The following is a 25,063-nucleotide window of genomic DNA, read 5'->3' on the forward strand; positions in this document are numbered from 1 at the left end:
CAAAAGTGTGTGTGTGTGTGTGTGTGTGTGTGTGTGTGTGTGTTTTACACACAGACATTTTAGACAGGTTGGGCTGAGTGATGTCGTGGATACCCAATGAGTTTCTATGGCTAAGTGGGGATTTGAATCCAAGTCCAATTTGATCATTATATTATATCCCACAGTAAATTGGGAGTGGACTGGTACAAGCAAAGTCATCTTACCACCAAATAGCCAATCGATTATGGTTTTCAAAGAAGGAACATCAGGCTCATAATTTAGACATGTGGCGAAAAAAAGAAACAATTCTGTATAGCAGTTTTTGTTGTTGTTTTACTGGAGAACAGAAGTGTTTAAGGGTCTACATGATACTGGTTCACCAATATCCTAATATTAAAAAAAAATCAAATCTAAAAAGTGTACTTATGCACACGGGTATATGTTTGTATGAATAAAAAGAGGTGGCTAAAGCTGGCTTGGCTGGCTAGTTGCCATATAACCTTAGTGCCCCACAGCAAACAGGGAGGGAAAATCCCTTGCCTGGCTGAGAAAAACCCAATTAAGAATGGCTTGAAGATTACACAGCCATGGAGAGAATGGATAAAGCTGCATGCACAGCTTTTCTTTCTGTGCCAGACCAGTTAAAATGACTTATTTAGTAACAGTCAGCAAGTCACAATACTTTTGCACAACCTAATCCAGATTCTGAAATCTAAATGGCTCAGCTTCTCTTCAAAAGCTTAAAGCTTTGTGATTATCCTTGAACTTAGGACACAGAAACCAACATTCCACAAGATCAAACTAAAGGAATAAAAAGTATCACACCAGAAGAGGGTCCAGAAACCTAAAAACTATCCTGTACATTTTTAGTCTAGCTTTTCTAATTACTATTAAAGTGGGCTTCTCTGCATGAAAATTGCCTGGAAAATTAGCAACTAGTCTTCTTAAAGCCAGCGTAACAATGGAAGAAGGTATTGATCCAAAGTAGGATGAGACTGGAAATAATATATTACAGTGGTTGAATTAGTTAATCCATAATAGTAAGCAGGAAATTGTTCAATATACATTTCAAATTTTTCAGAACGCAGCTAATTTCCTAAATTTGAACCTTACATTTTTAATAGTTGTATGTAGATGAAGTTAAAGCTAGGGGCAAGAAGGTTCGTTATGCACAATTGTATTTCCTTTGTTTCTAATGAAATCTGCTCCATCCAGAGGAAAAATATTGTCCCAGTGCAAAAAAAAAAAAATTGTATACTTTCCTTCTGCAGGAAGGTACCAATAATTCACCACAGGAAAAAAAAAGAATAAGTATCATTGCTATTATTAATGTTACTATTATTTTCCTGGAAAAATAACACTTATTCATTCAGTAGATAAATAAAAACAAGCAATATTGCAAGATTATTTCAATTTCAATCTGCACTGGACTGTATAATATACATTTGGAACTTCATAAAATTATTTTGTTTTCCTAGTAAGCAAATGTTTTAGCTATTACATTTAAATATTTTCATTTGGAAGTACAATATCATTATTACCATATTTTTCTGAGGCTGCAAACTTCCAAATGTGGGAACCACTAGAAGTGTGAGCTCCAGCTTTACCAATGATAAAACTTATCATTAAAAGTTAAAAGTACCGTAATATGGCAGAAATTTAAATGAATTTTTTAAAATTGAAAATGTCAGTGGCACTTTGATAAACAGGTTTACAAAAATATGGGATGCAAGCAATTGTAAGGAATTAATTTCGTTTGATTTTAAACTTTGCCTTTTATCAAGAAAAGGTCAAGCATAGTTAGGAAAAAAAATTCACTAGCATTTATCCTCCTTGTTTGATACCCTACTGGAATTCTTCCTAATGATTCTGCCTGCTTTTCTTTTTAATATTATGGGATGATGTTCATGGATTGTAAGAAATTCAGCTTATACTCCCCACAGCAATAACAATCGAAAGCCACCCACAAATATGCAAGAGGAATGATGATGAAGTTTGCAATTAAAATTCTATGAATAGGGAAATACCTTTTTTGCACTACTAATATGCTTGAGGGTGGGAGGGTGTAAAAAAAACACTTTATAAAGCTCATGAAATACTGAAGGGATTTTGATACTGTTCTGCAACCATACTTATGCTGTATGTGTATATTTAAGCCTGAAAATGCAGCCCTTTTCTGAACAAATCTTAAATAATTAAAATGTTGAATGTTGAATGAATTCTTCAACTTTGGCTGCCCTTGAATAAAGATTACTCGTGGGCTTTGATGATCTGACATTATACCTTAAACATCCTGGAAGTGCAAATACAAACACCAAGCAACACAATCTGTCCCTGGTTTAATAGTCCCAGCAATCTTCCTAAGGACAACATCCAGTAACTCTGGTCCTGCCAAGGCTATAAAGTCCCACTATTGCTCCAATTACGATTTTGACTTTCAGCCAAAAATAGCAGATGCTGTCTATCCTAGTCATATTTTAATTGAATTCATAGAACATACAATAACAGGGTTGGAAGGAACTCTGGAAACCTACTAGACCAGACATGTCAAACTTGCGACGTCATGCAACGTTATCAGGACTGTTTTGCCATTGCCGGCAATGGGGTGGGCGCGGCTTCCACGTGACACGTCCAGCCCGCAGGCTGGCAGTTTGACACCCCTGTTCTAGACCAACCACCTGTTCAAACAGGAAACCCCATATCATCCTGGACAAAAAGTTGTCCAAATCTTCTTGAAAACCTCCATTGATAGAGCAGGAAGTAAGCTGTTCCACTGATAATTGTTCTGTTAGGAAATTTCTCCTAAGTTTGATTTTCCACCTGTAACTTCTTGCCTGCCCTCAAGTGCTTTGGAGAATAGATCAATCCCCTCTTCCCCCCTCAAGTACTGAAAAACTGCTATCCGGTCACCCCTAATCCTTAGGCCACACATACCATACCCAATTAACTTAAGTGTTCATTGAACAAGTTAGCCTCTAGATGTCTTATCACTTTGTTGTTCTTCTCTGCATTCTTCCTAGGGCCCGAGCATCTTTTCTGTATTGTGGTGAGCAGAACTGGATACAGTATTCCAAGTGTGGTTTCATCAGTGCAGTGCCAATTCAATGCAAAGCATCCCTGAAATTAACCCCACGTTTTGCCAAGGAACACAGTATTTTTTGATATGAGAAATCCTTTAAGATGATCCTCAGTCCGACTACTAATTTATTTAATACACCTAGATTGTTATTCAAAAGAAGGACTTAGTAAAATAAGGAGTGGAGTTGCATCTTTTTCAACCAACAAATGTTATTATATATATATATATATATATATATATATATATATATATATATATATATATATATATATATATATATATATATATATATATATATATATATATATATATATATATATATATATAACCACCATAACCTAATACGGCTGTCCTCTTCCAATTACAGCATTTTGGACATGATTGTACTCCTCCAATTAGTAAATTTAGTGACATTTCAGGGGCTACCTCCGACAGGGTTTCTTGTTTTGGGAATTGTGAATCTTAGCTGAAAGCTGATGCAGGCTGTACCCTTGCTATGGAGATTACTTCAGTTATTTGTTTATTTATGGACGATAATGCTGAATAGCCTGATTGCCTTTTCTACAAGCCCATTAAAGTTCTTTATCTTTTTGGATAGCTCCCTTTAGAGGGTTCATTATGAGAAAATGAGTACAAAGTACCAACTAGTCCTGGCTGTTAAAAAAAAGTGCCCATCTCTCTGGCTACAACTTAGAGGAAAATCCATAATTCAACTTACATCTACAAGGAATCCCCTTCTCTCTGTAGATTAAGTCCTTGCAAGTATGAGTCCAGAAAACTGAAAGACTATAAGATTAGAGATGACTGAATGATTTGAGACCTAATACACCCTAAAGAAGGGGGGAAACTTGCTCTATTGTTTCCAACAGTGGCACAGCAATTTTTAGTACTCTGTCTTTAAAGCAGAGATGGATACGCTGGGATTCAAGAGGCACAAACATATTGCCAAACCTATTTCTGAAAATCCAGAGTTGTTACAAATTTTGCCTCTGAAATATGACACACCAAAATAGCAAATTCTAGTGGGTTTTTTTTGGTATGGTTACAGGTATATTCAAATGTGAGGAGTCTTACAACACTATTTATCTCCATCGCCAAAAATAACAATGCAAACACTTAAAGAGTTTCAATTGTTTTATCGACATTGCCACATCACTGTCATATTTCTCTTGCAAATCTTAATGGCCAGAAACAAAATGGGACCTCAGCACAACGCCATTTCAAAGAACGCAGGCAGAATACCCCAAATTTCCTATTGATTATCTTAAAATAAAAGGAACAAAAAGCAAGCAATAGAGAAGACTGGTCCTGGACATCTAGTCATAGCCCAGCATTTCTCAACAGCGACCATTTTAATATGTATGGACTTCAACTTGAGCTGGCTGGGGAAATTCTGGGAGTTGAAATTCACGCAACTTAGTTGTCATGATTGAGATACACAGAGAAGTATTTTCTTCTACTCATCAAGTTATTCCACTGATAACCTATGGATCTGGTCTTATACTTGAGAAGGATTTGTGAGAAAGTGCATAATAAATATGGTACACCTATCTTACACGCATGTTTTAAAATGAAATAAGCTGTCTCATTTCCCCCTCCCTCCCTTCCCCCCCATGGTTTCAGTTTTTGCATTAGAAAACAATAAAGGTAAAGGTAAAGGTTCCCCCGCACATGTGTGCTAGTCGTTTCCGACTCTAGGGGCAGGTGCTCATCTCCGTTTCAAAGCCGAAGAGCCAGCGCTTGTCCGAGGACGTCTCCGTGGTCATGTGGCCGGCATGACTAGACGCCAAAGGCGCACGGAACGCTCTTACCTTCCCACCGTAGTGGTCCCTATTTTTCTACTTGCATTTTTATGTGCTTTCGAACTGCTAGGTTGGCAGAAGCTGGGACGAGTAACAGGCGCTCACTCTGCTACGCGGCACTCGGGATTCGACCCGCCAAACTGCCGACCTTCCGATCGACAAGTTCAGCGTCCTAACCCACTGAGCCACCACGTCCCTTATTAGAAAACAATACTCTTCATTTAATTGAAGAAAACCATTTTCATAGGGCAGGCTAGTTGGTTTCAAAGTACATTTCAGTTTCAGGAGCGTTACAAAACCCTCCCTCTACAGAAGAGAATGTGTTCATGTGGGCACAGTTCCATGGTGTCCCTGGGCCAAATGCTTTTCAGTTGCTCTCTTTGCAAAGAATATCAGATGACATTTATATGATTTTTTTTTAAAAAAAAAACCTGGCAGAGAGTGTAATGCTTGTTATTCCTTCTGTTCCTTCTTCTATTATTCCTTTTTTTCCTTCTTCTATCCAACCAGGACTCCAATGTATCTACACACAGGTTGCCCAATTCTGCGTCTTTATTTGTCCTAATGACTGAAGATTAGTGCCAATCTTGGTGATTAATACTGATATTTGGATTATTATTGTTATTGTTGCTGCTGTTTTTGTTATATTATTGTACTGTATGACCAGTTTTTTTCATATCTATATATTTATCTGTTTCTATCTATCTGCTTTACATATTTTACAAATACTACTGCATTTTGTGGCTTAAAGACCATAATAAAAGATTCAATGATTGACTTCAATGCTTCCAGCTATTAAATCTGCACTATTGTGAGACTTAATTCAAATTTGCAACACCAACGCCGTTGAATAAGTGGTAGTAACAAAGAGCCATTAAAGTTTTGGTCAATACACCACCCTGTGGTCATATAATCACAATCCAGTAACTTGGCAACCTGCATGGATTTCTGTCCACTGTCTTGTACCACAGTCAAGTGATTGTGATTTGTGACTAGCTTCCCACAAGTAAAGTCCATTGAAGTCTTCCCAAATGTTTCTGGAAGTCGGGAACACAAGAGGTCCTTGCTTAACAACCTATGCAATTTCCTCGTACTTTCCAGAACAGCTTGTTGTGCTAGAAGTGTAGGGAAGTGTTAAAACCACAAAGGTGCTTTGTATGGATTCAGCAATTTTTGTTAACATCGTGTCTATTGAAGTTAAATTGTGCTAAGCACATTGATTTGTGCTTTAGATTGTAAGCCACCCTGAGTCTTCGGAGAAGGGCGGGATATAAATGGGATTTAAAAAAAATCCATTTCCTATAATAAAGTCATTTCCTATAATAAAGTGTGAATAAACGTACACACGTGAATAAGAAAGTGCAGGCACTTGACATTATTTACAACTTAAATCACAATGCCCAAGGGATTTTCCTGTTTAATGGCTGAAGAATGACCTCTACTTCATTAATCTTCTATTCAATTCTCATAGCAAACGCATCTCAGGAAGGAAATGTTTGTACAGAATGACAACAGGAAAATGCAGAAAGTGCCTTTGGATTTTTAGCTATTGTGATCTGCCCCAGCCTCCTATGGAGGGGAGCAAGAACATTAGGAAGTCCTTTCTAAAGACAGACTTGTTTCCCAAAATAAATGCATTTGTGAATCAATGATAGTGAGTCTTGCATTGAGATTTAAGTACTGCCGACCGAGCTGGAGAGTTCCAGAATCCAATCTGAGAGACCCCCCCAAAAGATGGTGATCCGACTGCACTAGTTGTTCCTTTGCTGAATAGTGACTGGTATTTGCCACCTGTAACTAAAGCATGTTAGATTATATATATCATATGCACTGTTGGGCATAGGCAGGAAAGCACACCAGGATTACTAGATGCATCTGGTCAATATAAATCAGGGCAGTTAGTGACTAACACAGTGTTTCCCAACCTTGGTGATTTCCAGGTTCATGGACTTCAGGTTCATGGACTTCAGACCTTTCATTCATTAGCCATGTGAATGAAAGTGGAATTCTGGGACTTGAAGTCCACACACCTGGGAATGGCCAATGTTGGGATACAGTGGACTAACACAAAGGCCTGCATGGACTTTTTGGCCACTGTCATGAGTTTTGATCTCTCATACACTCTTTTTGAAAAGGGTTTGAATTTGTAATTTGATGTCAATCAAATCTGGAGGCGCAGAAGTCCTAAAAATATGCCAAAATTGCCTATAGATATATTGAAAATCAACTGGGACATGAAGAATCCTATCTAGTTTTGTTACATAAATTCCAAAGATTGAAACACAATCTTTGGCCCCAAAGTTGTCTAATTTTGGCAGCAACCGATGCACAATCAGAAGGAAAAATAAGTCTGATTTTGAAAACTTATCTTGCCCAACCAACGCAGGACCAAAATCAAGATAGCTAAGTTTTTGCTGCCCATTTGCTTAAATAAAAGAAACAAATGTAGGTGTTTATGATAGTCAAACCATGGAGGAAGCATGTAGAAAGCTGGGTAAGGAGACAGAAGTCCAATTAAGTCTGGCAGCTGTGTATAGATGGTAGCTTCTGAGCAAAATGGAGGCTCTTTTATGAGTGATCGCTTATTTGGGAGCAAGGCCTACTTGTAAGGAAGTCAAGGGAGGAAGGAAAAACCAACAGAAGAGAATATTTGTAGCTCAAGATTGAACTGTGAGGCCCTTGTTGCTCTCTGAGCTTGGATGTTTGCTAGCGGTGATGATGTTACCTTGTTTGGTAATGAAACATCTGCAAGAAAACAACGAAGCTCATAGTGAGGAAGGAAAAATGTTTGGCTTAAAAAAAGAAAAGAAAACCAAAGGTAATTAAGAAGGTTCTTGTTGCTCAGAAAAGGTGTAATGGGAGCAACATCTCTCCCTCTAAGGATTCACCATTTATTCTTATTTCTGTCAACCCCTCCATTATTTTTACTAATCATTTTTGTTATAAGGAAGATGATGCTTTCTATCTGTTAAGTAACAGTGACCTTTCATTCACAAATGTTTTTCAACACATTCTTCAGCGCAGTATATACTATGCATGTCTAAGCGAGAAAGTAGAAAAAATAGAGGACAAAAAGGTCTATCAAAATTGTCATCTCTCTTTCCTTTGGTATCCCTATGCAAATTGTATCATTCTGGAAAAAAAGAAATCCAGACATTATTTGATTTTTAAGGCAATGTTTTTTTTTAAAGGGGGTACAAAAAAGGTGATTCTGAAGGAAAAGCACCTGATTTCACAGAAACTCTAGCAAAATGTGACCGTTTAATGTGCAACATTTGAATAAAATTGCTCTTCACGAATTTCATCCCACAACATTCACAAACACCTGTAGCTTAAAATATAAAGTGAAAGAGAAATAAAGAAAAACTTAGATTACATTATTTAAATGTTCTGTAAGTCACCCTGGAAAAACTTTGATTTAAAGGGTGGCAAAAAAAATTCATTAAGAAATAAATTAATTAATCAAGTTTATAACTAAGTCAGTTTGTTTATATGTGTACTGTATTTTTCTTAAATTGTAATGCAAACGTTCTGGAGTCCTAACAGAAATTAGGCACATAAAGCTTACATTTTTCTAAATAACAATCCAGTTGTTGGTATTAGAGAAGAATCAAGAAAAATATTGCACACATCTGGATATGGTTGGGCAAATGCAGAAAGAATTTAACACAGGGGTGTCAAACTCAATTTCACTGAGGGCCGCATCAGCATTGCGGTTGCCCTCAGGGGGCCGGGTGGGTGTGGCCTGGGTGGGCGTGGCCTACTGGGTGGGCGTGGCTAGAGTGCGTATAGCTTACTGGGTGGGCGTGGCCAGCTCTACATCGTTCGCATCAAGGGTGCCTATGGGGGCCCGGGCAGGAGTGGGAGAGATCTGAGGGTCTCTGGCAGGAGGAGGGTCTCTGGGCAGGGGCCAAGGCAGTGGGGGCCGTTCCCTCACTGTTTCCAGGATGGCTTCGCGGGCCGCATGAGACCACTTTGCGGGCCTTGTGTTTGACATGTCTGATTTAACATCCAGGCAAGTGAAAGAGCCAAAGGTTAAGGCATCACTCTGGTTTCAAGTTTTATGGGATGAACCTGGAAGAGGGGAGGCCTATGTCCATTAAGACAATACATCTTGAATGCTTTTGGGTGGGAGGGAGAGGGCAGAGTAGTCCTGCTAATGAAATGAATGGGAATTAAGCTCCTGTACTATTTTCTTGTTAAGGCCAAAGCTTGTTAAAAGATTCACGTGGAGAATTCTGAAACTCAAAGTTATGGAGAAGAGGATTTTCCCACTCCAATCCAGCAAAACATTTAAGGACTGCCTTAAGGCAAGGATTATGTGTAGCATGTTTTTATTTCACTAATTTTGCCCAGACACACCCAGATGTCTGCATCTACATTGAACATGGGGACTGTCCTTGCAGTAGGTAAAGCTGGATGTTTCTCCTCACCAGAAACCTCTTAAAACTATAAATAACAAATACCAAGCCTCTATTCAGCACATGAAAGCTCAGAGGTACTCACCCTGCAAACTGGGCATTGCCAGTGACTACTGCTGTCTCTAAGCCTGAACTCATCAGATAAACACTTGGAATGATACACCCGAAAACACAGGTCACATATCAACACCTCTCCAGGCAAATGGCATTCAAAACAATACCAGTCATGAGTTTCTGTCTCCCAGTCCTACAAAAAATACAAAATAATTTGATAGAACAGTCTGTCAATATCTGAAACAGCCATGAATTTTTTAAAAAGCACATTTCTTGAAGTCTAGCAACGGTTAGGCATTTTAAAATATGGCACTTTTTTCATGGATTATACCTTTTGTTTTGTTTTTAAATTTTGCTCTATAAACTTGGTAACTGGTATCTGAAAGTGCTTTGCTTTTAGTTTCTAATCAATGCCGAGGCTTAAATCATGGAATGAGTGTGTCTGATTAACAGCATGAACACTCTTATGTCATGTTCCCATGCGCTGAGATCTCCCCCCCCCCAAAAAAATGGTTTCTTTTCTTACTTACTGTAAGATAAATTTTGAATTTCAATGAAGCCCCAATTATCTTTATATTATTAAATGAAGGCAATGGTACTCCTTCCTCTGCTTTAGGAAAATAAATTGTGATACAGGTAGTCCTCGACTTACAACCACAATTGAGCCCAAAATTCCTGTTGTTAAGTGAAACATTTGTTAAGTGAGTTTTGTCCATTTTACAACCTTTCTTGCCACAGTTTTTAAGTGAATCACTGCAGTTGTTTAGTTAATAACACAGTTGCTAAGTTAATCTGGCTTCCCCATTGACTTTGCTTGTCAGAAGGTTGCAAAAGGTGATCACATGACCCCAGAACACTGCAACCGTCATAAATGTGAGTCAGTTGCCAGTGCCCAAAAATTTTGATCACATGACCATGGGAACACTGCAATGATTGTGAAGAATGGTCATAAATCACTTTTTTCAATGCCTTTGTAACTTTGAATAGTCACTAAATGAACTGCTGTAAGTCAAGGACTTATTCAACCATTTGCTATTCTAGTGGTCCTCTCCCAAGTCTATGTTTTTTCTTCTGAAAAGGCAAAATCACCCTCCAGATGTGGAATACTAAGGGACATAGGGAGTACAGGAGTTGTCATTGCTATTCCACACACCAATTTGTCCATGGCAGCTGTGATGTTTCTCCTGAATGCATTGGTTTATAAGTTGATTCTACAGTGGATATTCTCTGACTAGACAGAAGAAAAAGCTTTTAAAAGGCAACAAGAGCTGCTGAGGTCACAGTAATATGACAAAGTCCAAAGCAATGCATATTTTATCATTTGTCCCTTTGCCTCTCTCTGAACCCCCATGATTCCTCCACTTTATTTATTTCTATAAGGACATGTAAAGTGCTGGATCATCTGCAAAGGCGTACTGAACACATATAAAAGAAAAGTCCATCTGTTCCTCAGAATTCACACAAGACTCCATTCTACATAAGTGTCACATGAGCAGGAAAATGTGATATCAATTGTACTTAATGGCCAGTTTTAACTGGAGGCTAGGAATCTAAAGGCTGCCCTTTTCTCTCTTCTACTTCCAGATGACCCCAAAGTACTTTGTCATTTGGTTTTGCTCTGATTGAATTTTATGTATGTTCTTATTTCTTCATTAAAATTTGCTGACCTGCATGACAATTTAGAACAGAACACAGAAATATATCAGAATTGACTCATTAAACGGCTTTTCCAACCTCTAGGGCTCTGCAGCTGTATTGATCTTACAGTCTGCAGAACTCCCAACCTTTCAGAGTGACGATGGTTGAATATTCTGCAAATTACGGTTTTAATACAGACATGAGGTTATGGGAAACTGCACCAGGCCAAAGCAAAGGTTCTTGCAAGAACAGAACACTGCTGCAAATTAAATAAGTTGAACGCTGACAAGTTAAAAGTTTGCAAACTTGCAGGAAGATACAAACAGAGCAGAACAAAACACAAATCAGCTTTAAAATAAGGCAAGTTCAAGCATTATTTTGATTTCAAAACATACCTTTTGAAATTTGATTTCAATGATTTCAATGAATCCAAATACTGATTTCCTAATTTTCCTCATAATGGGCATAATCCAGCTAAATAAGCACATTTGTTATTATTGATGTTTCTAAAGGGTAGAATTAATTCTGATACTCTTCAATGGCTAATGCTCACATACATTTAGCTTTTACTGTCACATATAAATAGTGTGCTTTACTTAAACCATGCTGAATGAAATTTCATCTAATTATCTAAGAGTTATATGTTACAAAAGAAGAATGAAATAAAAGTTTTAGGGTAGTGTTTCACAACTTTGGCTACTTTAAGATGTGTGGACTTCAACTCCCACAATTTCCCAGCCTGTGTGGTTGAAAAACATTGTACTAGAGGCACTTTTCTACTGTAGGCCAAGCAGTCTTAATGTAACTACAAAATCAATACAAATGGTTCTTTGGGAAGATAAAATTATTAAGTATCAACATATCAGCAGTTTTATTGAACACTTGCAGCCATGCACACCTTTCTCATGCTCTGCACTGCCTTGTATGGCAACAAAAGTTCTGAACTCATTTTGATTCCTTAAGCTTAAAAATAACTAGAAATCATAAGATACATGGAAAGAATGTCAAAACCTGTGAAATAAAGCACCTCGGAATCAATGTTTACTCACATGTTTTTATACGCATTTGTAATCATGTGTGAGTTATTGGTGCATTTTCCTTAGATGAATTGGGAGATCTTCCATTAGGCCAAGTAGCTCCATCCCCTATTTATAATCAATCTGAGTCCAATCTAAAATGACTAAAACCTTTTCAAGTTTTTTCCAGTTCCTTTGTAACTGAGATCTACAGGTGGGAGTCTCCATAGACACAATGCATATTATAATTTTCATTGGTATTGTACTGCGAAAATGTCCTTAAATGCAGGGGACATCTTCCATCACAAACCCAAACAATTCTGAGGTGTATCAGGGGACATGTTTAAATGATTATGAATGCTAGATTCTCACATTTTTGGGATAAGTAAACTACCATGTATGCTAAAATAAAACCCTTCCTAGAAAATTTTTATATTAAAATATTTTGTTTTTAAAATCACCAGACCCATTTGGAGGTGTCAGTTCATGGTACTTGATATTCAATTGTTTTGTTCATCCTTTGAAAGAATGTAGCATCCATTCCTATAGAGGTATGTTTTTATTTATTTTATTTTTAATTCCATTTATATCCCGCCCTTCTCCGAAGACTCAGGGCGGCTTACAAGTTTAGCAGTAGCCTTCATTCTATGTATATGCCTGCTTATTAGGGCTTTCACACACACCCCAAGCGGCATTATTACAAAGTCAGCTAATTGCCCCCAACAATCTGGGTCCTCATTTTACCTACCTCGGAAGGATGGAAGGCTGAGTCAACCTTGAGCCTGGTGGGATGCGAACCTGCACTAATTGCAGGCAGCTGGTGTTACTTAAGAAGGCATTAGCCCACTGCTCCACCAAGGCTGTAATGTTGTATATGAATGCTCACTACTTCCACATCTATATCTACTTTGATATATAGGCATACAAAAATATTAAGTTTGATAATGAGTTTGATGATGTAATAGTTACATAGAACTCATAATTTGTAAACTGGTCTTTTATATTTCATCTTCCTTTTCTTACTGATTTCTGTTCATCAATTAATCCATTGCAAGATACATTCAATTTATAGAACTTAAGCTTTTTAGTCAAAGTTCATTTCAGAAAAAAGGCAACATGAGTGTTTTAAATTATTGGTTGCATTATTTACCAAAGACTACCAGAATATTAATTTTAATTAACTCTCTCATTTTGTGCTCGTTTCTTCTTCTTCTTTATGAAAATTTATTATCCAGAGAAAAACACCACATTCATGGAAAAGAAGCAATTATGAAATAAAAGATTTTGACATAATTCCATGACAAATCTTTTATATCAAATCAAATGAAATGAAAGGGAACTACCAGATATTTTGCTGCTCCAGTTAATTTCAATGGGATTTCCATGAGTATTAGTTAACTAAATAAAAAAGCAAAAATTTGAAATTGTCCACTGTGAAACCAAAACAATACTATATACAATAATTATATACTATAACTAATAGCTGACCTATTTATGTCTTCTTGCTATGCTGCATCTTAACATCTGTAACTGCAAGCACGTTTATTACTTTTCTCTTTAAGTTTAATGATTTAATTATTGTGAGAGGTTTTTTGTGTGTATTTAGATGTTTGGTCATATTTTTCCCTGTAATTGATAAATGGATTTATTAAAAAATAATAACTCCAAATTTTCAGAAACCAGATCTGATTATTTCTGATAAGTAGATGCAAACTCTGTTGTACATTTGTCTGATGTACTAAAACTGACCTTGTCCATTAGGCTGAAAGGACATACAGTCTTTCAGTATTCACTGAATGATATTAACTGATTATAAAGTCAACTATGAAGTCACATCTCAAGTATAAAACAGTGGAACTTGTGCTATGACATTACAATAGAAACTTGGTCATCTTGCTGTCACTGTGGTTAGTAACATATGCTTATGAATTGGACAGAGTTATATTTCTAGTGTAACCTTTTCTTTGATCAAAGTAAGTAATTAAGATATTGTTTTTTAAAAAAATTAAATGTAACTGAGAAAAACAGAAATTTGGAAATAAAAACACAGAGGAAAATAAATTTTAGTGTTAATGGAAAGGTTTTTCCCCCACCCAATCCATACAAATTCTGTTTTGAGTTTTGGAAAAATAAAAATAAAACCATAAATCTTCCTTTTTTAAAGGCTGGTATAAAGTTTGGACAAATACTGGAACCTTTGCAGAACCGGAGATATACAAAGTTATCTGCCACGTAATTTCCTCAGATGAAACAGGACATTTATATAACTAACATCTGGCAGCCACTATTCTAATTATGATAAACATAAAAATTCTCAGAGTACAAATATATCTTTTTCTGTATTTGCAAAGTCTTCCACGAGATGTCATCATATCCTCCCAAAGTAATTGACACACAAAAAAAAGAGGAAAAGCATTGCAACTTTATATCTTGTAGCAAAACATGTGAATGACCACTTTCAGCTCTCCAGGAAGGAGGGGGGAAAATAGTATTTTAACCAAGATGCTGCAAAAAAGAAGGCTGATTTCAAGTACTAGTTACAACACCGCTGATAAGCATTATTAATTCCATTATTTGAAGACTGGAAAAGCAACAATCTATCTTAATATACAACAACCACAAAAAGAGAGATGTGACAGAACATATTTAAGACTACGTAGTGCAAAAGTTCTTCACCTTCATTTTTACAGTTGTCCAAGAAAAAGGCTGCATGCTGTAAGCCTTTCAAAATACAGGGGAAAAAATATGGTCTATGTATTTGAACCTATGTGAGAAACATAAGCTGAAGGAAAACATCTATTACTGAGAGCACCCTAACCCTAATCAAATTTCCCCAAATAAACTCTATGGACTTTTTCTCTCTCTCAAAATGTTTTCCAAAAGCTCTAAATGTTTTCTAAAAAGCACTTAACTTAATTAGGAAAACATACTCAAAGGGGAAAAAAGCAGAAGGATTAGCATTCCCAGTTAATAGCTCCTCTGAAGACAGACATGCTTATATATCATAATGTCCCGCAAAAAAATCCAAAAAGTGCTTTGCTTTTGATCAGGGACCTAATTGTTTCCACAATTTGTAAATAAAACCTATTCTCATGAGTCCCCACCCTTAAAATATAACTACCATTATTTACAGAACTACTTTTAAGCAATTCCAAAATATATATTATAATGAAAATTAGAAAATCAATTTTATGTGCAAGAGTAAAGATTTTGCAGAATCGTTTACTAGAAGACACAGAGAAACAAAAATTATACTGCCATTATAGAAAGTGCTCCAGCCCTAAAGGAAATGGGAATCATTTTATTTTCACAATATATTAATTCTTTATTAAAAAGAAGACTGACACTTACAAAGTTCTGGTATTCTGGTATCTGTAGTATTCTGGTATCATAAAAAATAATCTAAATATAACAAACTTACCCAACTTCAAAGGAACATATCTTTCTAACCATGTATTGTGGCCTGGAAGGTATTTTCAACCTTGCTTCAAGTTTGCAATTATGATGGGGAACATCATAAAATTTAATAAGGCCAAGTGGATTTCCATCACGGATAGGGAATGTTGGTTATAAAGCCAAACTTATTTGAGTTTACGGCTTCTTCAAATTCTGCAGGGCTACTCTTACATTTTATTTCTATTTTTAAATTCCATTAGCCTTGTTGTGTTTTCATACATGCCAGAACCTGGATTGCACTTAATATATTTATGGTTACAGAACAAGTAAATCATTCATCTTTTCTTAAACTTAGTTCATGGGCATTGGAAAGTTATCTAATATTAATTAAAATATACCCCTATGATTATAAGAAGAGTTGATAATGCTTAAAGGTCAGCAACAAAACGATTTGGACAAATAAAAATTCAGAAACAAATATTGACAGAAATGATGATCAAAAACTTGATCTAATTGCAGTGGTTTTCTGCAGTGAGCTGAAATTTGATGTTATTTTTGGTAAAGAGACAAGAGCAGGCAAATATTTAGAAGAGGTTCCAGTCATACAAAAGTAAGCTTTGCTAAACTAAAAAACTCACAGATCAATCCATTACAGAAGCTATGCACAGTATGTTGCATCTATGTAATATTTTTCATTTCTAAACAATTTAATTATATGAACCCAAGGGATGCAAGATATATATTATTAGGACTGTACCTTTAATAAATAGAAACCTTAGCATGTAATATTTATTTATTCATTTATTTATTTATTAAATTTTTATACCGCCCTTCTCCCGAAGGACTCAGGGTGGTGTACAGGGCAATAAATATCAAAATGTAAATACAAAAGTTAAAAAAGAGATTAAAAGGAATGAAATAATTGTGCCCAAGAATACAATACTAAAAATGTGTTAAAACTTATTTAAATCCAACCCCAAACCCATCAGACCAGGCCAGATTGTTCAAATAGATAGGTTTTTAAATCACGCCGGAAGGAGCGCAGGTCGGGGGCCATCCGGAGCTCAACCGGAATGCGGTTCCACAGGTCTGGCGCACCCACAGAGAACGCCCTCCCCCTGGGGGCCACCAATCGACATTCTTTGATCGGAGGCACCCTGAGGAGGCCCTCTCTATGAGAGCACACTGGACGGAGGGAAGTTGATGCCGGCAGCAGGTGCTGCCGTAGGTAATCTGGACCCATGCCATGTAGGGCTTTGTAGGTCATAACCAGCACCTTGAATCTCACCCGGAGGGCAACCGGTAGCCAATGCAGCTTGCAGAGCAGAGGTGTAACATGGGAGTATCGGGAGACCCCCAACACAACTCGCGCGGCTGCATTCTGCACCAGTTGAAGCCTCCGGGTGGTCCTCAAGGGCAGCCCCATGTAGAGAGCGTTGCAGTAGTCCAAACGAGAGGTCACGAGCACATAAGTGACTGTACGCAAGGCATCCCGGTCATTTAAATGTAGATGAGAAGAGAAACTTTCTCATATTCTCATGGATTTTTTTTTAAAAAAAACATATGCAAGCCCTCTAAGAACAGAGTTGTGTATATTTTACAATTTATGCAATGCAAAAATTAAACTGGCTGCAGAAACTAGAAATGAGAATCTTAGTTCATTAAATCATTTTTTTCATGCATAATGAAACTGTTGAAAATAAAAGACAACTCAGTTAAGATTTACATTAGTAAAAACGGACAATATTTCCAAGCAATATAACACTTACTGGCCTTTGGGGGGACTAGTTGTAGTAGATTCACTATACAATCTGAGCTAACACATGAATACTATTTGACATGAAAATCTGATTTATGCATGTGGTAGAAAATATACACAACTCTGATTACATGCAGTATACCTGCTATCATATATGGTATTGCTAAATCTAGTATTTCAGTTTGTTACTCTCAAATCTACAGTCTGTAGTTGTACTCAAAAGCTTTATCTGGCACAATACTATACCTAAGGATATTTAAATTAGGTGAAGAACATCTCTACTAAAATTTTCTACCGTATGTATTTAAAAAACAGCACTTATAAAGTGCCACTTCTCCTCTTAATTTAACTTCTATGATCCAAAAATCCCTTTAAAAACTGAACAGAAACAATTTTTTTCCTGTATATGCTTGAGTTGTCTGTCTCTAAAGGCAACTGATTTACAAATACGTAAATTTACATCCTAAATTTAGGATTTCATGTTTACATGACCAAATTTAATTAAAAAGAAAGCTAAGATAGCTAACTTTTTGAATCAGACATTCTATCAATAAAGTAAGTTTTCATAACAATTACCAATGTACTGCTATACCAAATGAAACTATAGCAATATTGGGGGGGAAATTAAAACAAAAAAAATGTAAAGTCATGGTTGATGTCTTTCTACTATATATTACCCAAACTGATTCACAGTTAATAATGCATTTCCACGTTATTCAGAATTACTAACAATTAAAGCATTATATCTATAATCAATGTCATCAGCTTGAAGATTTGCTGTGGAAGAGGCAGGCCCCAGCTAGTGTTTGTGGCTTTTCTAAATCAACTGAAGGACAGCTTAAAGACCTGTTAATTTAACAATATATCTTAGCCCATGCTAATTTTTCAGATTTATATGAAAATAAAATTAGTCACCCCAGTCTAACCCTACAAAGCTTCCTAAACTTGGGCTATTTAGAAGTTTCCCTGATATCATTCCAGGGACGTTTTGCAAAGAAAAATAACTTTGCAAGTTTTTCAAAATTAAGTGCTTTCAACTTATCCTACTGAAACACGGTTATTGTGGATTAAAGTAACAATACTTGGTTTACATTGTGGTGAAAGTGTTCCTCTTCTACTTATTTCTGAAACAAGTAACAAGATGCATATGACAAAATCTGGGTGCCGAACTTTCTCAACTGGAATGCCAAATAATTTTTTCATAAACTGTTTTGGACTGCATCTCTTTGATGAACACCTTAATTGCTATGCCTTGAAATTAATCTATGTCTAAAAATGTATGTTTATAAATATCTATATTCATTAGGCTGCATTTTTAAAAATACACTTAATTCACCTCTGAAGCTTTATGCAGACAATAATTACCTTCAATCTTAAGCATTCTGTGCTCTAAAACAAAATGTCTACAACTATGTGAGATAATTATGAAACCAGGTTTTTTTTACCTCATTTTACATTTTAAAAATAAAGCTTTTCTAAGACTATACACATAAGCTGGTACTAAGAATTTCAAGTCAACATTCCAGGAAATGGTGATGGCAAAACTTGCAGAAAATATACTTACAATCTCATCCCCGGGCAACCAGTATCCTTCTTGCTCAATACCAGCTTTTGAACCTTTGCATCCCACCGTCAAGGTTTCGACAACAAGTCCATCCTTCACTGCTAAACTAAGCTGACGTGTGGTCTCCTTGGGATGCATACCGTGAACCCGGGACATATATCTACAAAGAAAACAGAAACAAATGCTTACAAAATTATCATTAGTATCTGGATATTTTTTGTGGTCTGTGTTCAACAATTTCAAAATTACATAATATGGTCTGGTTCTTTTCACTTTTCTTTATTTTATTATCTCTTAATGTTTTGCACTGAATATACAAAAGATCAGCTACAAAAAGTTATTTAAAGCTCAACTGAATAAAAAAGAGAGAATAAATAGAATTAAAATCTATTAATATCTTAAAAATCTAGGTTGAAAGCTACCCAAACCAGACTAGAATTTAATTAGCTAAGCAAAGAAACAACTCAGTTTGGCAACACCTTTCAATGCAAAATAATGTGTATGTCATGATGCAGATGGGATTTTTTTTCCCCCAAGAAAATTCAGACTTTGCTTCATGGCAATCTGGTGAAGAAAGGGAAGAATTGAGAAACAGCATAGTACTCTTCTTCTCATTTGTTCAGTGCTTATCAGTATTAATTCACAGCTGGAAATGTCATTTTACCAATTTTGAGAGCCAAAGATCTAAGCACAGAGGGCAAGAACTGCCAAAGACAACTAGCGTAATAAAATCCATCGAAGAACAACTGATTGAGAACTCATTCCTCTAAATCAGTTGGGATTGAAGAAAGTGGGAACCATCAAAATCTTTACTATAATTTATTAGCTAGATAGTCAAACACAAGGCCCGGGGGCCGGATCTGGCGAACGATGTGGAGCTGGCCATGCCCACCCAGTAGGCCATACGCACTCTAGCCACGCCCACCCAGTAGGCCACGTCCACCCTGGCCATACCCACCTGGCCCCTTGAGGGCAATCGCAATGCTGATGTGGCCCTCAATGAAATTGAGTTTGACACCCCTGTGCTAAAGGATTTAGAGCAGACATGTCAAACACAAGGCCCGGGGGCCGGATTCGGCCCACGAAGTGGTTTCATGTGGTCCGTGAAGCCATCTTGAAAACAGTGAGGGAACGGCCCCCACTGCCTTGGCCCTGGCCCAGAGACCCACCTTCTGCCAGAGACCCTCAGATCTGTCCCACTCTTGCCCAGGCCCCCATAGGCACCCTTGATGCCAACGATGTAGAGCTGGCCACGCCCATCCAGTAGGCCATATGCACTCTAGCCATGCCCACCCAGTAGGCCATGTCCACCCTGGCCATACCCACCCTGCCCCTGGAGGGCAACGGCAATGCTGATGTGGCCCTCAATGAAACTGAGTTTGACACCCCTGATTTAGAGACAAAATATTTATGCATTTAATTTTTCAGATTTTTTTAGACTACCCAATTCCAAAATGATTCTGGGATCTCCATGGAGTTCAAAGAAACAATAACACTATCTTATCATCTTATCTTATCACCTTACCTTATTATGTCCTATCCTACCCTATCCGTCCTATGCTATGCTATGCTGTCCTGTCCTTTCCTATCCTATCCGGTCTTATCCTATCTTAATCCTATCCTAATTTTATCCTACGCTACACTATCCTACCCTACCCTAAACTAACTTTAACTTATTTTTATTTATATTTTATACATATATATATATATATATATATATATATATATATATATATATATATATATATGGATCCTTGGTTTTTCGGGTTTTTCCCCGCGTAGAATTAAAGGTGTAGGCGCAACGTTTCGACGGAATCCCATCCGTCATCATCAGGCTTCTGCTTCCTTTGAAGACAGCTCTATCTAAAAAGCACATTGCAATAATTCAACCAGGTGGTGACTAAAGGGTGAGTGACAAGGCCTCCAGTTGAGGAAAGGGAGCAATTAGTACATAAGACAGTCTATGCAAAGGGCCCCCATAACTTCCTCATTAAGCAGGAACAGTAAGTGCATACCAGCATAGTCTGGGGCAGTGCAACTATCACAACCCCTCACAGCCCTTATAAACAGCCACACTCAAAATACTTTCAACCAGACACTGAGGCACAACCTGTTCTTTAGAAAGTACCAAGACTCAGTGAATTTATACAATAACAGCTAATCTTTACTGGTTACAATATATAGTATATATCTGCTCTTTCTCACACGTAAGTATGCACACGCACTCTTCCCGCATCCTTCTCAACTAGGCTGGCAGGCACTAACCGGAGGGAAGGAAGCTACCAATATACATCTGGACAACTCAAAGAGTGGGTGGGCTTCAGGAGCTCAAATCCTTGCTTGCTATGCGCTTTGATTGACAAAACCTGTGGCTATCAGTGGTTAATTTATGCATCTGGTAGCTGTTGATTGAATCTGAGAAGAGATTTCCCATGTGTTGAAGCTCAACTTCTTTTGTCTGGTTTAAATGACATTTTTCCTGTTTCTTTAACAACTTGATTCCTTTTTAACTATCTCCCAAAGGGATCTTTTTGAAAAGATTCCTGGTTTTTGTCTACCCTGTTAAAATGCCTGCTTCATTGTTAAGTATGGCAACTTCAACCTAGACTCGTACAACTCCTGTCTAGAGTCAAGAATGCCAATCAGCAGACTCTGGGGACCAAGGCCAGAACTGAGCCATCTTGCCATGATGATGACATACCCTTGCTGTTGGATGACCTCACCCAGCAGTTTCATTTAGATATTAAAGAGGAGGGGTAAAAAGACTCAAGCTCTGAGGTATGAAAACCCAGCACCTGTCTGAGGGAACAACGTGTTATTTTTCTACATCAACCTTTGTCCAACTAAAAAGGCCCATTTGATATCTCCTATCCCAAGGCCTGTGAAATAAAATTAGTTTTTAAAATTTGCTCCAAAATAGGCAAGAGCTGTTCCAAAGGTCAGATACAAAAGCATAAATGGCCTAATTCTTAGGAGCCACTATATAATGATGCCTAATTGGCAGGACCGAAGTAAGCCAGCAACTAAATCTAATAATATGGAACAGATCTATACACTTTTTCTATTCTGCTGTTTTCTAAAAATTGCCATGTTTTACTCTCCTCTATTAAGCCTCCTCTGCAAGGACTGAGAGTCTCTGTTCATTCCAGTTTCTTATTGTGCAGCAATTTCTTCTAGCCTCTCTTATTTATTTTATAACCTGAAAATCTCGACATTGTAATTGTAGGTGGCTTATAAAATGAAAACACAAAATATCATTTAAAACTATTACAATGCATTCAAAGCCCTCAAAAATCAGTTCACAATCAGAATCCTCACATATATCATATTCCATTAACAGTCTGACCCCAATGCTGAGGAAGCCAGGTCTTCAAATCTAAGGGCTAATAGTGTTAGGTTCTTCAAAACCCAGGAGATGCTGATGCATACCACAGAAGCTGTGAGAGCACTAAGGATCTCTCAGAGAAGGCATACTTCCTCAATCCCATAAAAATGACAGTTTCATGGAATGGACTTGAGTGTATTCAACCTGCTGTGTCCAGTGAGATGTATGGATATAAGTAGGGGCAGATGGCTCCACAGATAGCCATTTGGTGATGAACTGTGTACTAATTCTGGCTGAGGGACTGCAACTCCATCCAGAATCAGAAATGGACTTGTTGAGATGAGTTGAAGCCTATCCACACTTCCCAGTTTCCAGACACTGGGAAAACATTTTGACATCATCACTTAAGGAACCTGTTGCAGAAATATAAAGTAGTTAACCATATGGTGATAAATGACCTCATCCAGCAGACTCAAGTAAGTTTAAGTAGAATGGAGACGGGCTGGATTTCTCCCCCTACCTAGATACTAACTGGAACCAGCTCTACAAGGAGAAGAATCACCATAAGAAAGTGCCTCTGACTGCCAATTCCCTTAACTCCAGAAAAGTACTATGACTGATGGAATGGAAAAAGAAATCAAAGAAGACCAAGATGGATGCGCTACCCATGTCCTGTGCCTCTTAAGACATCATCCACAAGGATCATCAGTGCATTGAATCCTCACTCTTTCAAGATAATTCCTTCTCAGAGAAGTATTCACTACTGCCTAGATCCAATGACATGTCCCTCCTTTGAGGCTTTGACCAGCCATGGCACATGCATTGAAAATACAAGTTAGAACATAGTACTCTAATGATACAATTCACTTCTTCATAATTAATACACTCAAACTCTTCTCAGATAATGAAATATCTCCATAGACCTACACAGCTAAAATATAGCTCTGTCTGGATGCAAGAGACTCTCTGTAAGAAGTCTAGTCCAGGAAAAGTCAACTGAACCCTAGAATCAGTTCACATATAGAATATTTTTTATCCCAATGAGCAAGAAACTCCAGAAAGAGGTAAAGAATTGTTTTTATCTGACCAATCTCTGATTGTAATAAATTGAAATTAAAACTGAGAATATTTTTTGCTATTTTTACAGAAGAACATATATGGATATGCAAATCACAGTCAACCATTTACAAAGTAAGTTAATAAGTGCCAGTTTGTTATACTGGTTAAGATGCTAAATTAGAAATCAAAAGACTCAGAGTTCTAGACCTTCCTTTATAATGAAATCCATATGGGTAACTTTTTGTGTGCCTCCAAATCAGGGTTTACTTCTACCAATTGCCTGGATAAGTCCCAACAGTTTTCTCACAAGATTTCAGGTGGTTTGCCCTTGCTTTACTCCTAGGGCTGACCGTTGCAGTCTAAGGCAAACCTAAAATTCAGTCTCCCAGTTCTAGACTGATTTCTTTATGCATTACATCAAACTAATTAACTTGGTTGACTAGTAGTAGTCATTTTCTCTTTGATCAACTCACTTCACAGGGTTGCTATTGTGAAAGTAGAAGGTTGGGAGCATTATATACATTGTCTTGGGTTGTACAAAGAAAAGGCTGGATAAAAAATCTCATAATAACAGTACAAAAAATACAGCAAAAAAATTATTTCAGGTGAAGAAAAGCCCCATGCAGAAAATGTAAAAGAATGATTAAAGACAAAAAAAAATAAAAAAATACAACCAAGTGCTTCGCTAAGTGTAGGAAGAAAAACCAGAAACACTAGTACAAACAAAATCATTAGCAACTAAATATACCCAATAGTCCAGACATGTCAAACACAAGGCCCGGGGGCCGGATCTGGCCCACGAAGTGGTTTCATGTGGCCCGCGAAGCCATCCTGGAAACAGTGAGGGAATGGCCCCCTCTGCCTTGGCCCTGGCCCAGAGACCCTCCTTCTGCCACAGACCCCCAGATCTGTCCCACTCCTGCCCAGGCCCCCATAGGCACCCTTGATGCGAACGATGTAGAGCTGGCCACGCCCACCCAGTAGGCCATACGCACTCTAGCCATGCCCACTCAGCAGGCCACACCCACCCTGGCCACACCCACCCGGCCCCCTGAGGGCAACTGCAATGCTGATCCGGCCCTCAGTTAAATTGAGTTTGACACCCCTGCAATAGTCTCTTCAGAAGTGACAGACAGCAAGAGTTCCCTGTTGGTACTTATGGTAGTCAGAAAAGAATAGTATTGGCTCTTCTCTCTGGTTCTGACAAGAATAAAATGGAGCACAAATACTTTCTTAAAATACCAATGTTCTAGAACTTTCTGCATTAGGGACACAACTCCAGTTAACTTCTTTTTCTGCCTCTATCAATGAAGTACTGGACAGAGGAAATAAAGAAAAGTGGACAATTATTTTGAATACATACATACAAAAGAAACCACTCCTTACTCTTCACTGATCAAGAAAAATGAGGTTGATGGATATACAAGACAACAACATTTCTGTTGCAGTACCCAGAACTAGAAAGGATTTTGAGATAATTCAAGCTGGTTTCATCCACGCTGAATATTAGATAGACACTAAGAACTGTGCAATGGAGCTTTTGTTAATCCTGGTGGCTTTTCAATATTATTTGGGTCAGTTCAAAATAATCTTCTGCTTTCCTTTTTTTATTTAAATGTTTATTTTTATAGCAATAGAACTTTGATTGGATACAAAGATATTTAGAGATGGAAACAGGATTATTTGTAAGCCAGCATGATCTAATGGTTAAGGAACTGGACTAGGAAAAGGAAATCGAATTCAGGTCTTGCCTTAGGCACGGAAGCCAAATGGAGAGTTTATAGGGAGTCTCTCTCAGTCACAAGGGGGAAAAAACTTTCAAAAGAACTGCCCAAAAAACTGCATAAACCTATCGGACGTAGTCACTTGACTTGAAGGCAAAATGAACAAACAAGAAACAAGTAATGTTACTATAAAAATGAAGCCACCATTATAGGGAGAAAAGATCCATGTGTTTTTCATAATAGACAC

At 37.4% G+C, this 25,063-nt stretch overlaps 1 protein-coding gene across 7 annotated transcripts in view; it reads right to left on the bottom strand.

Annotated features, from left to right (window-relative positions):
- Nucleotides 1–25,063, bottom strand: part of ZMYND11 (zinc finger MYND-type containing 11) — a 114,434-nt gene that overhangs the window by 18,710 nt on the left and 70,661 nt on the right. For 5 of the 7 annotated variants that reach the window (XM_083378437.1, XM_083378436.1, XM_083378440.1 and 2 more), the window contains 2 exons: nt 18,709–18,868; nt 9,367–9,528 (listed from right to left, as the gene is read on the bottom strand). In XM_083378437.1, the coding sequence (XP_083234563.1) occupies nt 9,367–9,528; nt 18,709–18,868 (322 nt within the window). The remainder of the gene's footprint in view (nt 1–9,366; nt 9,529–18,708; nt 18,869–25,063) is intronic. The other 2 variants (XM_083378441.1, XM_083378442.1) reach the window with 1 other exon arrangement.

This window comes from Vipera ursinii, assembly GCF_947247035.1.
Source record: "Vipera ursinii genome assembly, chromosome: Z".
NCBI lineage: Eukaryota > Metazoa > Chordata > Lepidosauria > Squamata > Viperidae > Vipera > Vipera ursinii.